Source organism: Paramisgurnus dabryanus, chromosome 20 (genome assembly GCF_030506205.2).
Source record: "Paramisgurnus dabryanus chromosome 20, PD_genome_1.1, whole genome shotgun sequence".
NCBI lineage: Eukaryota > Metazoa > Chordata > Actinopteri > Cypriniformes > Cobitidae > Paramisgurnus > Paramisgurnus dabryanus.
This window is the reverse complement of record NC_133356.1, coordinates 33,537,408-33,554,901: the sequence shown is the minus strand read 5'-3', so window position 1 is coordinate 33,554,901 and position 17,494 is coordinate 33,537,408. Positions and strand designations below refer to the sequence as shown.

General features: G+C 36.7%; 1 protein-coding gene across 1 annotated transcript; it reads left to right on the top strand.

Moving 5' to 3' along the window:
• The first annotated feature begins 3,663 nt into the window (after positions 1-3,663).
• Positions 3,664-15,756, top strand: plek (pleckstrin). Its single transcript, XM_073812843.1, has 9 exons — positions 3,664-3,818; positions 5,531-5,686; positions 5,769-5,950; positions 6,067-6,158; positions 7,439-7,623; positions 8,383-8,487; positions 13,937-14,020; positions 14,105-14,177; positions 14,394-15,756. Exons 1-9 carry the CDS (start codon positions 3,777-3,779, stop codon positions 14,531-14,533), a joined length of 1,059 nt encoding a protein of 352 aa, XP_073668944.1. The 5' UTR covers positions 3,664-3,776; the 3' UTR covers positions 14,534-15,756.
• Positions 15,757-17,494: the final 1,738 nt, after the last annotated feature.

Sequence of the window (17,494 nt, the reverse complement as noted above, 5' to 3'; positions counted from 1 at the left end):
CACTCATTTTCTGTCATTTACTTTCACACAGGATGATTAAAATGACTGTGATCATATAGAACATAGTCGCTTAAACAATGTTTGTTGTTAATGAATTAACACTTATTTTCTTATAACCTTTAATTTATTACCCCGACATTTAACCACCAGGTGACGCCTGCTGAAATGGTGGTTCTGTCATTTGTTGACAGGAAAAAGCAACAATTTGTGACTGTCTATGAAATCCAGGTTAAAGTCTCATAATTTAATGATGAGCATCGGAAACAAAAAAATGTGGGTTGGTCTCCTCCTCCACAAAATAGCCTACTTAATTTGTCAGTAGTAGCCCAAGGCTTAATATGATTTTCGTTTATGTCATATATTGTTTATAATTGTTAGTGATATGACTTATTTAATTTATTTTTCTCTGTTACATCAACATTGATAGTATACACTCACCTAAAGGATTATTAGGAACACCTGTTCAATTCTCATTAATGCAATTATCTAATCAACCAATCACATGGCAGATGCTTCAATGCATTAAGGGGTGTGGTCCTGGTCAAGACAATCTCCTGAACTCCAAACTGAATGTCAGAATGGGAAAGAATTAAGCAATTTGATTTAAGCAATTTTAAGGTACCATAGAAATAGGAAAAAGAGGCAACAATTTGCACAAGCTCACCAAAATTGGACAGTTAAAATACTGAAAAATGTTGCCTGGTCTGACAATTCTCGATTTCAGATGGAAGAGTCAGAATCTGGCGTAAACAGAATGAGAACATGGATCCATCATGCCTTGTTACCACCGTGCAGGCAGGTGGTGGTGGTGTAATGGTGTGAGGGATGTTTTCTTGGCACACTTTATGCCCCTTAGTGTCAATTGGGCATCATTTAAATGCTATGGCCTACCTGAGCATTGTTTCTGACCATGTCCATCCCTTTATGACCACCATGTACAACATCCTCTGATGGCTACTTCCAGCAGGATAATGCACCATGTCACAAAGCTCGAATCATTTCAAATTGGTTTCTTGAACATGACAATGCATTCACTGTACTAAAATGGCCCCCACAGTCACCAGATCTCAACCCAATAGAGCAGTGGTTCCCAAACTTTTTCAGCGTGTGGCCCCCTTTGTGTACGGTGCATTCCTTCGCGGCCCCCCAAAGAACATTTGTGACAAAAAAACTGTTCTAAAAATCAATATTTTAATAAAAAAAAAAAAACATTAAATTATACAAAAAAGTAGTGCTTTTGGTTAGTAGCCTTATTTTTTTTTAGGTTTAATTACACAGAATTCATGATAAATTAATGTATTTCATAAAATGTCATAAAACTGGGCCCCCCTGGCACCATCTCGCGGCCCCCAGTTTGAAAACCACTGCAATAGAGCATCTTTGGGATGTGGTGAATAGGAAGCGTCGTGCCCTGGATGTGCATTACACAAATCTCCATCAACTGCAAGATGCTATCCTATCAATATGGGCCAACATTTCTCCACAATCTTTTAGGTGAGAGTGTGTGTGTGTGTGTGTGTGTGTGTGTGTGTGTGTGTGTGTGTGTGTGTGTGTGTGTGTGTGTGTGTGTGTGTGTGTGTGTGTGTGTGTGTGTGTGTGTGTATAAATATAAATGTATATTCTGCCCTGAGAACCAACAAGTGGAGCTTAAAGAGTTCATGGTCAGATTTTCAAGAAGAGTCGCCAAGACAGTCGTCGTCGGAACATTCTTTTGTTAAAATGTCTGATAAAGAGTTTGGTTAAGGGGTGATTAAATTTCGCATGAGCCAACCGGCTTCCTTCATTCATATTTTGCAAATAATTTGAGTGACAGACTTCATTTATTTTCTCTGTGACATTTTTTCTCTACTCTGCTGACATTAAAATGTTTACCTTTGACCAGGGGCGTCGCTAGACCCATTTTAGTGGGGCACGTGCCCCAGTGTAAATCTTTTGTGCCCCAGTGTAAATCTCAAGTTTAAATTTAACCAGTTAACTAGTGCAATCCTTTACAAAGACAATCGCGGCAAAAACGGATCTTTATGCAAAGTAGTTACCCAATTTAGGCTTGTAAAAGCGACGAAGCATTCGCATTGACGCGTGCACGCACGTATCCATGGCCGCGTTCGTTTGTGTTCACCAGCGCACAACCACATTCAAAAGGTGACGCCACGCGAGTGCTTATGAAAGCATAACGAAACTAAAGTAAGTTTCTAAATAATAATGCTTATATTATTTTGACTCCATCATTATATTGGCTTCTGTAGATGGACATCAGAAATGTTTTGAGCAAAGCAGGGAAAGGGAAGAAGAAAGGAGAGATGATGAGTTTAAGGGAGGTAAGACAAACTACATCCTGACCCTGTCGGGTCTCAAACATTAGAGGAAAAATCTCAGGAAAACCTCTTGTCAAGTCTATAGAATTGCATTGTTGCCGAGAAAATCAACAGATGTATGTGTTATACTGTTCTGTATTTTCAGATATTAAATTAATATTTAGTTCACTAATATTAAACTCTAGGACACTAACTTACATAACAGTTAGCAGTAACTATGACTGAGATTATTTAGTATAGGAGTCAAAATGACTGGTTTCTTAAAATATTCTTGTAAAAATATTCTTGTAAAAATAAGTTGTTAATCATTGCTGTCATTGTATAATGTAGAAAATATTTTTCTGCTGTCATTATTTCCAAACATGTTATGCCATTTATGCCTCCAAACATGTTAATAATGTTAGGTATGATGAAGAATACACTTGTATATATCTTTCGCAGTAACTGTTGCACTGTAGAAAAGTGGGTTAAGCAAAGGACATCGTATAGAAGTGTTGCACACTTCTTGCACACAGCAGGCTTTCAAAAGAAAGTCAGCAAAAAATGGGGGGTATGTGCCCCAGTAGAGCTTTATGTCTAGCAACGCCCCTGCCTTTGACAAATCGAATAAAGGTAAACTGAAATTTTTTTTGTATACCCTACATTTTATATTCTTTTTTATATCTACATACAGTATGTATTTGTTATACCCAATCTCCCATCCCCTGCTTTACATTTTGTAGGATGATTTTATGTGGAAGCACATCAAATGACTTCAGCTGGGTTTTCACAGACTGGCTCACATATGACAAAAAGAGTGTTCATAATATTTTTGTACAACCGTAGGTTACATTGAAGCTTCAAGAAGAAGAGTTTTCCAGTGTGAAGACATCAAGAGCCGACATATCTCACTTTTCAAAACCACTTTTAGAAACACATTTATTCTGTTAACACCATTGTTGCTTAGAGCAGCAAACATGATTGTATATATCAAAGAGATGTAACACAACTTCTTTGTTTTGTTATTCAAAATATCCTAAACCCTACAGGAACGATGGGCTGGGTCCCTCTTGGGTGACCGCAAACACACTGTCAAACCTCTTAACTTCCGGTGAAAGCATTGTTTCTGAAACAAGTGTGACTGCTGATAAAGCTGTAGTTTTTTTCCATTAGTACGCTCAAAAGAATACAACTATTTAAATTGATATTATGACCAGAATGGTGTAAAACATTCTGTATCATTGATAAGCAGAAAGCAGTCACTATCATTTACCTCTGACTCATCCGATGTGTGGGTTATAAATGTAGAGGAAACAAGCTGACCATAAAGTTGTCTGTCATAGGCTATGTGCAACTTCCCCTTTACCAAAAACTGCTATAACTGTCAACAGAGGTCAGACACGTCAGAGATATAAATTCTCATGCAGAGTTGCATGTTTCTGACACTCACAGCTGCACCTTACAAAAGATAACCAGCTTGCCATGGAGCCCACACAGATAAGAGAGGGCTACTTAGTGAAAAAGGTAAGACGTGACTTTTTTATATTTTTTATAACATCTTTTCTATGACATTGGGATTTAAAGTTAGTTGTGCTGTGATACATGTGATACAGTATTGTATCGCTTGCATTCCTTTGGGGATGCTTGCATTTACATGTTACTTATAATGCTGCGTTTTTTTTTTATCTTATCTTATCCACAAAGTTTATTTTTGGAACAAAATACTTTCCCAAAACCAGAATCATGATTGATAATTGTGAAACCTTTTAGGGGTCCCAAAAACATTGTTTGTTCACATAATTTCATTAAATTTCCCATTTCTCAGTGAAAAAAGCTGTAATTTTGTCATCCGAATCTGGCAACTGAAAGTAAAGAGATATTTTGACCACTGCTTTGCATGCCACCTAAAACAGAGAACTGAAAAAGACAAAATAATGTTTGAGTGAAGTGCAAACTGTCCTGTGCATCTAAATGTTTGCTATGTTTTGTTTTTTAGATAAAGAGATGCAAGCCGTTCACATTTGTTGTTATTTCTAATTTATAAACTTAAAATCTTGTGGGACATGATAGTGTCTATTCAAAGGATATTTAAATGTCTCTTTGAAAGCATTGGACTGTCTGGGTATTTTCCACATGGAGAACAGGGGCGATAGTAAAATTTTTTCAGAAAACGTAATTTTAAAAGATAATGTTTTACACAGAGATGTATTTCTGTTGTGGTCAATAACTCACAAGTGTAATACCAGGTGGTATTTTGAACAAATGTAAAACAACTTCAGTATAATTTCACTTTGAACATAAATAGCGCAATGTTACTTTTGTCCAAGCTGACAGGGTCAAAAGTAACACAACAAAACAAGACAGATTTTTGTGTTACACTTCTTTTTAGGAAATATACAGGACTATGACCTTGTTTACAGTATATGTAACTGCAAACAAATTTAGTTGTTAATCAAAAAATACATAATCACATTTATTTTAAATTTAAATTTATCAAATGTTTCAAAAGCGGCCTGCCACTTATAGCTTTACATAAACTGTAGATTGATCAGTACTAACACATGAAACGAGAACCACAATGCGTTATAAGAATAAAATGACTGCTTTAGGAATTTACTTATAGTGTTTGAAAACAGCTTTATAGATCTACAGGCGTGAAACAATGACAAAATAATTCTGTCATACTTTGGAATGCAAATCACTTTGTTACTTTTGCCCCGGTTCTCCCCTTTACAGTATGTCTGATTCAGCCATATCACTCATTTTGCTCATTTTGCATTTTGCTATATATACACTAGTCAACATATGAAGTGGATCAAAACCTTTCCTAAAAGTTGTCTTAAAACCAATACCCAATACCCATTCTTATCTTAGGACAACTTTGATGAACGTTGTTGATCCACTTCAAATGTTGACTAGTATATATATGGGAAGTAGTCAATTTTAGACGCAGGGCATGTCTTCTTTATCTGATCCACTTAGTTTAGGTCCTGGGCTGGGTCCCAAATCTCCCCATATACCCTGATTCACTATTCCCTTTATTACTTCACTACTGTATATAGTCCACTTGAAGGAACCAATGAAACATATAAGGAAATTCACACACCATTGTCTCTGCCAAAATGCAGGAATTCCTTGAATGTGATGCTGACAGTGTGTTTCATTTTTATAGCGGCCACTTGGTAATATTGAACATTGATAAGTTTAGGAGGTTCAGCAGCGCTCTTTTTCTGCAGGGTACTGTGCTGAACTCATGGAAGGTGTTGTGGGTGGTGTTAGCAGATGATGCCATAGAGTTTTATAAGAAGAAGACTGATAACAGTCCAAAGGGAATGATCCCGCTTAAAGGAGCAACTCTTACCAGCCCGTGTCAGGATTTCCCCAAAAAAACGGTGAACAATGTGTTTCTTATAAGAAAATTACTCAAATACCTTATTTTTTTCCCAATTATGTATTCAAGATGTTTTCCAACAGTTGCTGTTTAAGGTCAGCACAGCTAAGAACCAGGACCATTTCTTCCAAGCAACTTTTCTGGAGGAAAGAGAGCTTTGGATCAAAGATATTAAGAGAGCAATCTCTTGTTTAGAGGGGGGTAAAAAGTTTGCCAGGAAGTCAACACGCCGCTCAATTCGATTACCAGAAAGTGTTAATCTCAGGTATTATCCTATGATTTTATTTTTTCAAATATGGATCATGTGACAAACGTGTGATGTTATTACTCTCTTGCTTCAAGAACTATGGGTTGAATAAAGACTCTTCTGTCTTTCTTCAGTGAGCTGTATGTCTTAATGAAAGATCAAGACACAGGAGTTAAAGAGCTGAAGTTAGAAAAGGATAAAAGACAGTTTAATCACTGCTTCACAGGTAAGATATCAGATCAGTTAAAAACTCATTGGTAAAAAGAAGAACCAGGGTCATTGTTTGCAAATGAAAGACAAAACCTGTCTTACTACAACTCACAACTGGGAACTACAGTGTAATTATAACACCTTTGAAATGAGCTACAATATAAGAATGCATGGCTGTTGCGAAGGAAGTGTCTAAAATCTATTCAACTGTAATTGCAAAGTAAATAGTGGCAACAGCAGAATCTTAAAAAGTGTATTTTTGTTGATGTTTCACTTTCAGGCAGACTTTATAGTGCGCACGATCGGGCAATGCCCTTTCAAAAAGCACACCTTTGAACCTATAAAGAGACTGCAAATGTATATCTGTACCCAAATGGCCCACATTTTTTCTGACAGTGAAGAAATTCTTCAGAAATAAAGTCTTTACTTAACTACTACTAACTTTACTTAAAAAGTCATAAATGCTATATTGCTCAAACATTGCTTTGTCAAAGGTTAAGAAAACAGACTTCTCACTACATGCACTGACTCAGAGTACCTATAGCCTAAAAATGATTGTGGGTAAAATAGCTTAACGTGTTTTCACACATGTTGATGCGCACCGTGGTGCGGCCTAAGAGCACCCCAGACACAAAGAGCGAAGATAGCAAGATATGGAGATAAACTATGCACGTCTTTGTGAAGTTTCTTTATCTTAAGATTGAATTGCGCAACTGATCTATTAAAGCCCTTCTCACGGAGCCATTTGCTAAAAATCCCATAAATGTCACTCTTTTTGTGTGTGGAGGAAAGATGTGCATTTATGAAATCATCAGCTCATACCTCAGGAGACGGTGAATCTCTGCAACGGACCAAGATTGCCACATGGTTCATGTCACAACAGAAGCCCAGTGGCTCAAACATGTCCAGAATTTCCTGTATTTGATTCGGCCCGAGGTTGAGCAACGTTCACACCACATATAGGTCGCACCAGAGTTCGGCAACAGCCGAACAATCCGTTTAGTGTGCACCAGAGTGTTCACACCAACCCAAACGAACCATACTCGGACCGATTTGGGCTGACCTAAACAGTGCCAGTGTGAAAACACCCTTTGATCATTTGAATGATTTTGATAAGAAATATGATTCTGAGCACAGGTAGAGATGTGAGATCTCACTGGAAACTCATGGAGAGCTTTAAACAATATTTAAGATGCAGCGGACTTAAAATGTTTAGAAAAAAACACTTAAAATGTTAAAGCCATGTTTCACCTGCAAATGAATCATCTGCTTCATCCTCTTATGGTTGATCTACAGGAAACACAGTGATCGACTGGTTGATTTCTGAAGGAAAGGCTCGAAACAGACCTGAAGGTTTGATGTTGGCCACCGGGCTTCTCAATGAAGGTTTTCTGCAGCCTGCTGGAGATCTGTCCAAAGACGCAGCAGAGAAAGGAACAGAAAGTGCTTTCTTGGACCAAACAGATGCGCTTTACTATTTTGTGAGTTAACAAACCATACGCTGCTATTTGCAGGCTCTGTTCTCACCTAGAGTGTTGCTTTTGCAGCATTTAAAGCATCACAGATGTACTTCTAAAACGAGCTGTTTTGGGTAACACATCTCTATTGCTATCTAAGATGTCTGCTTATATTCTCAGAGATGACAATGCCTTAATGCAGGGGGACAATTTTAGTAATTAAAAAAAAAAACCATTAAAAAAATATATATATATTGTTAAAAGCAGCTATTCCACCTATTTATGGGCATCGGCACCTATTTTGTCAGATTGGCAAAGTCGTTGGCTGTGTTCAAGGCCCTGCTAAAAACAAATTTTTTAAATATATCGTGTGTTTTACTGGACTTGTTGCTAGTGTAGGTTAGCTTTTTTGCTTTCTACGGTTGTCCTGGTTGTTATGTCTGTAATGTTAAAGTAATAATTTATACTACTTTTTGTGAAGCACCTTGGGCAACACCTGTTGTATTATGTGGGCTATATAAAAGTATTTCATTTAATTGTTGTGTGTAACATGATAAAATTTATTAAAACTCACATAACAGCCACTAAATTTACAGTATAATTCCACAGAGAAGTTGTTTGCCGAGTCACTTTCGAGCTTTCATTTCACTTCCTGACAAATAGTTTCTTTATAAGCAGCTGTCTATATGGGGACACCGATGTTACTCACTAGCACCATGTGTAAATAACTTTTTAGGAAGTGATCTAAAGGCTCTTATGTCAGACGTTTGTGTTGATCTTCAGGCAGATAGCGGCTTCTTCTGTGAGGGTTACTCCAGTGATGAAGATGTGATTATGAAAGAGGAGTTCAGAGGAGCAATAGTCAAACAAGGCTGTTTGCTGAAGCAGGTAAGAATCTGAACCGGTTTAACAGTGTGAAGGGAACACACAGTATCTGCCATTACTTGCTCAAATGTCTGAGGATTGGGACCTATCCTACAAAACGATTTCAGCCTTTTAAAACAAAATCAATGCAAATTATGTTTTGCATACTGCTATGACATTGTTGTTTAAAAACAATAATTTATTATTTAAATAGTGATTTTTTTATAATTGGGGGTGAGCTTGACCTGCTTTCTTTGTTCTCATTTTGAATGTAGTTATTTTTTGTCATTTTGGATGTGTTAGGGGCATTAGGGGCAGTAAACGTTATACTCACTGTTTATCTACTTTGAACATCTCGGGTTTTAGCTGCCTCCCGTGCCACGCATTTTTACAGGAACGCTCTGAGCGGAAACGAGCCCAGTGTCATATATGTTTTCTCATTGTCCAATCAAATGAGGGGAAAGGCATAGAGCACTGCATGCAAACTAAATTAAAGATGCAGCTAAGAGAGTGTGTGTGTGTGTTGCTGAGGCCCAATTTGCATACTATCCATCCTAAATAGTATGCGAAACTAGAATTAGTACGTCCCAAATCGTAGTATGTTGAAATGAGTATCCCAAAGATACCCGGATGATCTACTATATAGAATTCGAAGTGCAGATCAATGCACACTCTAATATTGCCCACAACCCATTGCGTGCGGGAGGGAGGAGCTTAACCACACTGACTTATTTGTAGTAATACAGTGGCTGTACAAATGTTAACTTTATTAGTCCAACCAAAGAAACATGGTTACTACACTTTTACTATAGTAAAAGCATGGTTCATTTTCATTGAGGTATTTTTGAGTTATATAAGTATGAAATTAAGTATAAAATCCGTTAGACAATAGTTATACTATAAACTTTAAATATTTTGACTTTAAAATAAGTAGCTTTCGTTACACATATTGCACATGAACGTCAGAACCAGCCGCCTCCCAAAAGACCTGCGTTTGGTTCTAATGACGCTCTGCTTCACTCCTCAACTGGGTAGGACACATTGTAAAATTTATTGTGGAAAAAAACGATGAGAAAAAAAGATGGGAATAGTAAATAAAATTGTATTTGACATAAGTTATAAGAATGAATGAAATATTGTTAACAGTCGTGGTGTGCGTAACTAGGCAACCACGTTTTCGTTCATGGTGCATGACGTCATCGAAGTATGTCCCAGAACGTGCATACTCTTTTGCTACACACTCAAAAGTATGTACGTTTTCCTCACAAAAACTTTTAGGTCGTAGTATGTCACGACTACTTAGCTCACAGCAGCAATGACATAGAGGAGACCACATCAACTGTTCAGTTAAATCAAAAGTAATTTATTAAATCATTCAAGTTATTAATAAAATCTTAAGTTAAATCAATAAATGTATCAAGTCAGTAAATGTAGAAAAAGAAAAGACTAATCAAAAGTGTAATGCAAATCAGTAAAGTGTATGGCTGCGTCCGAAACCCCATACTATATAGTAGGTACTGAATTAGATGAAGTACCTACTTACTTGGCGTTAAAACAGTAGGTACTGTATAGTATGAATCCGGGTAGTATGAATGAGATTCGGACGTACTACATCCGCCATGTTGCTACATCACGTGACATACGTCGTCATCACGTCATGTCATTTCAGCGCGAAAATAGCCGCGTGCCTCTTCTTCTTCGTTGGATAACTCCTCGTCCGGGGCATCATGGGATAGTGAAGCGTCCATCGTATGCACACTGCAAAATCTAACCGGAAGTAGTAGGTCATCCGGGTACTTTTCGCATACTGTTTTTCGAAAACTATGTATTCGGACATACTACTCGCCTCGCCTACTGCTTTTCGCGTACTTTATAGTATGTAGTAGGCGGTTTCGGACGCAGCATATGTGTTGTGCCAAAAGACAACAATTGAAGGAGTATGATGGAGGCACTGCTGCCAGCACAAAGGCCAGAGCCCAGGCCATCAAAACGTGCAGAGCAGAGAGCGAACAGCTGGCAGGAAATGTCCTTTATAGTCCTGCCCATCAGCTGCTATCAGATACACCTAGAAACGACAACTCCCCCTTCAGCCTGGGAGGAGAAAGGCGGGCCAAACAAATTGGGTCAAAAATAGAGTGAGCACCCCAACACAGCAAAACCGGGCATGACAAGTATAAGTAGGCGAATTGGGACTCAGCATGTGTGTGTGTGTTGGTATGGATGTCAGAGTGTGTGTTGTGCATGTGTGTACCGAAGAATATATGTTTGTAAGGGTGTACACAGTTTGAAAGAAAGACATTATACTGTAGGGGAGAGCAGGGGCGATAGTACCATTTTTCAGAAAAACCTAATTTTAAAAGATAATGTTTCAGACAGAGATTTATTTTTTGCTTTGGTCAGTAACTCACAAGTGTGGTCTATTAATACCAGGTGTAATTTTGAACAAATATAAAACGACTTCTGTGTAATTTCACAGGAACGAAAGTAACACACAGGTGGGTCAAAAGTAACACAACAGAGCAAAATAGATTTTTGTGTTACACTTGTTTTTATTAAATATACATGACTGTGACCTGGTTAATATGTAACTGCAAACATATGTTGTAATTTATCTTTGTAAAAAATAATAAAAAAATTACATTCATTTTAAATTTCAGTTTTATCAAAAGTTTCAAAAGCAACCAACAGTATAAACTTAAATAAAACATTTTTTCAACAGTTTGAACCCTCTGAAAATAACATTAAATCAAATTAGAATAACAAATGTTACTTTTGTCCCTACAGGATTTCCTCAAATTTAAACCCGATTTACTTTTATTTTGAAAAACTCTGAGAAGTCAAACTTTAGGATGTTAGTTTGATCAGTATTGTAACACATCAAACGAGAGACACAATGCGTTATCAGAAAAAAATGACTGCTTAGGAATTTACTTATCATGGTTGAAAACATCTTTCTGGATTTACATGAGAAAATAACGCGATATTTGTCAGCTCTGTCACGGGTAACGTGCTAAAGATGCTGTCATAGTTTGGGATGCAAATGTTATCAGGGCTCGGAGAAAATCGCGTTGTTACTTTCATCCCGTGTTACTTTTGCCCCGGTTCTCCACTACTGCAAATTATAAATTCCGCTCCAATACCCCATATGGCAAAAAAACATATTTTCAAATATAATTTTAATTCAAAATATTAAAAAATAGCCAAAAAATGTATGTGCTGAATTATATTTTGAAATACGTTTACAAAATGTATTTTTCACCAATATTTTTTTAGCTTTTTTTAAATATATATATATATATATATATATATATATATATATATATATATATATATATATATATACATTATATATACTAATATTAAATATTAAACTAAATTAATCAGACATTTGTTGACAATCATTCGCTTCAAGACACAGGCTGGGGGGTCACATCCACCCATACCCAGATATGTGGAAATCATTGGTCTGGCTGCTAAAGTAGATCAGTTATAGAACAAGGGTCTTTCAACCAAGGTTGTTGAGATCGTACTTTATTAAAAATAGTACTTTAAACATACTTTTCGTACTTTAATCATACTTTTCCCTCAACCATGAAACTTTAAATCCTAAAGAAAACCTTGTGAGGTGCACTTGAGACAAATAATGTACAGTATCGCTTTGTGGCAGCTCAGCGTGAGAATTTTTAATTCACATATTAGTTCATTTTTAATAAAAAAAAAAAACAGGGAACCCCCTATATTATATTTTTGTGTTTTATAGGGGGTCCCTCAATGCTTATAGGAGGTCCGGGACCATCCCAGCCCCTTCAATTTATACACTGTGCTCGTGACACTTTCAGACCTGGACAGATATAACTCACTATGGGATAGTGGGTATTTCGTCCCCAAAGTGTCTCATCATGATGCAGCGTTGAGTTCCCTCGAAAGGGAACAGCTTGGTTATGACTATAACCTCTGTTGCCTAAGATAGAGAAGGAGAGTCTCATTCTTTACCAACTCCTCATGCCATAACTAAAGCTGGTATGCTCTGTTTGACCTCCCTATTTAAACCTTCCGGTTCCACCATCATGCGTGACATCAACTCTCATCACTATACAAGGCAAAATAGTTTAACATATTATTAAGGATCCCACTGATGTGCTATTCTGGTTAAAGTGTCCATATAAGGACTTCCACTGTACTTCCTGCACTAAATTGTCCATATAAATGTAAAGGAAGATTGTTACGTATGAATCTTTTATGTTTGAAATTTTTTAGAAACTTGTATAAACCCTGGTGAAAGTGCATTCAGCACAGAAATACTCTGTCAGATGTCCTCATGCTTTTTTGACACTTTGCCTATATTTAGCATGAGAAAGCCAACTCTTAAAGGTAGGGTAACACATTTTGAAAAATGCTAACGGTAGCCACCTAGCAATGAAATCCCGATCCCACCCTCAAGTCAAATCGCCATCCAAAGTCACGCCTCTTTCAAAACACATGAACACGCACAGATCAGACGGTCACGTCTCATGTCTCATTCAGCAGTGAGAAAACTTTGCAGTACAAAGTTAAATAACACTTTCAAAATAACCAACATAAACAACTGGTTTACATCAGAATTAGTTTAAGCACACATTCGATTGTGTAAACGTAGTAACTATATCGTTATGCTAATCCGTAAACGAACACAAATTTCATAAGCAACACAATGTTTCATCAAAGTAGAATATCTGAATCCATCTCAATACAAACATATCGCTTACTTCCTTACCAAAATAAACAGTGCAACGATCCTTTCAGATCCTTTGCCTCCTGTAGCTGTTTGCATCTCGTGGTAAAGCAGTAAAGTTACCGATGTTCATTTGGGTTTTTGCTCTTGCTGATCCAGGCAGTTTTTGCTGTTGTTGTTATAAAAGATGCCTTTAGTTTTGTTGCTCCTGTGTAGGTTGTCAATTCAGCAGAAAAGTTTGCTGTTCTCGCTGTTTACAGACAGAGAGCACGTGAACGCGCCGATGACGTATGGTATCTGCGTAGACTCGCTGCGCGGTGGGAATTCAAATTACGCTTACGTATGAGGGACATAAAAGGAAACGTCCGTTCGGACCGAAATCTATGATTTGTTGAACATTTTTTGGTCCTACGCCTTTCACAGATGACATAAATTTTTACAAATACATTTAAACAACTTATCACAGTCATTGCTATCAGAATGTGAGGAGACTTTTAACCAGCATAACTAAAAATGTTTCAGGATCAAATCTGTTACCCTACCTTTAAACAGTGTTAATAAGTCAGAATTCCAGAAATAGTTTACCACCTTAAAAACACCACATATAAACAACAATACAACTCCACAATTGGACTTTAAGGGGTAAACATGCTAAAAAAGAATGAATGTTTGGTGTTTTTTTAAACTTTAAAAAAAGTTTTTTTTAATTGATGCATGGGGTTTACATTCTTCACCTACCCTTATTTTAATTCTCTTTAACAGGGCCATCGCAGAAAGAATTGGAAAGTCAGGAAATTTATCCTTAGGGATGATCCAGCTTACATCCACTACTATGATGCCACCAAGGTGAGTTAATGTGCAGTCCTTTGTAATCTTTAAAGATCTGTAGGAGTATTAAGATGTTTTGCTCTGTCTGTCTGTGTGTTTAAGGGTGAAGAAGATCCATTAGGTTCCATTCACTTACGTGGATCGGTGGTGACTGCTGTGGAATTTGTGCCTGATGGTATGAAAAATAAGCCCAGTTAATCTATATGACATCAACATAATGTGACGACAACAACAACACACTCATATATAAAGCTCAATTAGTATAACACAGGGTTAGCAGAGGCCATAGATTCAATCTCAATGAATACACATACTGATATAATGTGACAAATGCATATGATAACGTGACGTTCTCTTTATTGTGCTTGTTTGTTCATATAACCTCTGACAGCAAAGAAATACGATGTTGATGGGAATCTATTTGAAATCATCACTTCAGATGAGATACACTACTACCTGCAGGCGGCTACAGCCAACGAACGCAAGGATTGGATCAAAGCTATCCAAAGTGTTTCAAAGTCTGGAAAATAACTGCAAAGCACTGAAGACAACGTTTATCCAAACAACATACTTATTTAAACTAGATAATGCTATTCTATTGTGCAGTTAAGAAAACAAATGTTGGTTGTCTTCGAAATTTAGACAAAACTAGAGGCCTTCTGACAAATCATGTGACACATTTTCTCACATTAAAAGATAAAAATAAGGCTCAGCCAGGATGTGGGACAATGTGTTTCACATTATTTCCAGTGACAGATATTGAATTGGCAGTGATCTGTCCAGCCAAAACTGTCAAAACAGTGGAAATCTTAAACGTCCAGCAATTTCCTCTTTTTTATTTAAAGTAGGAACAATTCCTGTTTGACATTTTGAGTTTGACTTTTTTTAGAAATGTTACAACAGTCAGTCAGGATGAGGTGGTGTAACTGTGCTCACTGGTACATACTTATGAAATACTTCAGCCAAAACTTACTGTACTGATTTACTCACCTACACATGTTTGTTCAATAGTTGCTTCATACATTTAAACTTAAAGATCATAATAATGAATCTGAAGTCTTATATTATACTCTCAGGAAAAAAGGTAGGCTACAAGAAAGTACAAACATTGTCACTGGGGCTGTACCATTTTTTAAAAGTACACTTTTGTTCCTAAAAGGTGCATACTGGTAGCTCAAAGGTACACATGACATCTGTACCAAAATGATACATATTGGGACCTTTTTAGGTATTGTCCCTGTGACAACTTTTGTACCTTTATTCTGAGAGCGTACGCTGATAGATATAATGTATTGTTACAATGAGAATGCTAATTATCTTGCTTGTAATACAGATGGTGCCATGGTAGCACAACCTTACAAGACAACTACACAAAATAAACTATATTATAATAAACTACAACTCTGTCATCAGTTGTGAAATCAAATTGAAGAAAGGTAATCTCTTAAGGAACTGAAAAGCACTATGAGAAAACTATAAGACTGCTTTCAATATACTCAAATTCTCAGTTTGTCTTTCACTACACTAAAAAAATGGTGCTAAATAGCAATAAAAGCTTGTAATCATGGGAAAACCATTTTTAGTGCTATAAAGTACCTATAAAATAACCATACAGGGTGATTTATCACCACTCTAGCACCACTTATGGTTCTACACAGGTGCTACATGGCACTCAAATGGTTCCCCTATGATTACGAGCCAATGAACCACTGTTAGTGCTATTAAGCAGCGCTTGTTTTTAGTGTGTAGCACATTTACAACTGCATGTGAAATAAACTCTTGCTGCTTCAAGCTGTCTTCAGTGTGTGTGATGCAACTGAAGCTTGTGTAAAAACTTTGCACATTTTTATGTCTTAATTTCACACACACGCGCGCACACACACACAAACAAACAAACACACACACGTGCACACACACACACACACACACACACACACACACACACACACACACACACACACACACACACACACACACACACACACACACACACACACACACACACACACACACACACACACACACACACACACACACACACACACCACAAGCACTACAACACTTGTTGGTTAAAAACGCTCACTTCCTCTCATATCATGTCATTTACCACAAAAGATCCCAACCCACCCACCTACAAACTCTGAGCCATCACAGCAGATAAGACCAGAAAACACAAGAGAAAACACTGCATAAACACAAACATCCACTTAATAGACAAAGACGATTGAGAGAAAGTCAAACAGTTATTCACAACCAGAATGCGATAACTTTAAATAAATTAATAAAAAAGTAGCTGCAGTACCTCTATGGCTCAATGGGGGGGAAACAGTGATTCAATATTAAATCTTTTGGTTAATTACAGTTAAGTTTAAATACTGTATACTGTTTATCAAGTTTAGTGTACTGACAAAATGTACTTGCACTACAGAGATACTGTAATTGTCTTAGGGAATTGCTATATACAGTACAAAATGTTCAATTAACCATACAATACAACTACAATGCAGTACTTACACTATAGGTATAATAAGGCATACATGTAAGGTAAGGTATGAAAGTGTTTTAGAAAAAATAATCTGTTGCTTTTTACTTTGTAGGGATGTTGTTTAGTTTGTTTCTGCAGAATGCAGTCTTTATTAAAGCTGTACACATACTATATGGTCATCTATTACAGTTTTTTTCGATTGCTAAACGTCAGTGGGCACAACTGAAGTCACATGTGCAAAACTCTAACTACAGTCTGCACAGCAGCAGTTCATGTGGACCAAACTCTAGTTCGTTTTTCATTGCTTGAACACAGTTTTCAAAACTCTACACACTTATCCCATGACTTTAAACACAACCTGCACAACACTGTGGATTTACAGCACTTTGTTCAAATGCTAACACACTGCTGTCAAAACTGTGAACCACACATTCAAAACAGAATTGATTTCAGTCTTGTGCCTTTCAAACACTGCTGACTGCAATTTCATATAAATATAAATTCCAATTTCATATATATATTTCATATATATAAAATATTACCTTTCATATAAATATGATGTATATATATATGTAGAGCTCAGAAAAACTAATTTTGGAAATGGAACAAGGAAGACGGGTTCGTGGAGGGAGAAGGGTGGCAGGTAGTGGCCTGATGCTAGAGAGAGGCACGATTAGCTCCTCAATTATTTGTTTGAATTACAGTATGTACTTTTATTTTCTACCTTTTTTCCTCATTACTATAATTACATAAACTACATCAGACTAATGAAGCAAACTGCTAATTTTCATTTACCTTAAAGAATTGTTCTGTTTTAAAAATTTCAATAAATCATGTGATAAATCAATCAATAAATAAATAATTATTTGAAGAAAACATTACTTTGTATGAAGTCACTGAAATTGTGGAAACTGTAAAGATAAAAAGTTAGTATTTTGTGTATTGGTGTTTGATGTTAGTGTTTTTCCTCTCAGTGTGTTGTGAGTGACAGTGTGTGTTATCTCATT

Bases quoted from the DNA above. Each gene is read 5' to 3' on its own strand.
- plek (XM_073812843.1), top strand. From the start codon at position 3,777: ATGGAGCCCACACAGATAAGAGAGGGCTACTTAGTGAAAAAG. The intron at 6,159-7,438 runs GTAAGATATCAG...GTTGATCTACAG, and splicing joins GTTTAATCACTGCTTCACAG to GAAACACAGTGATCGACTGG. The intron at 14,178-14,393 runs GTATGAAAAATA...AACCTCTGACAG, and splicing joins TGTGGAATTTGTGCCTGATG to CAAAGAAATACGATGTTGAT.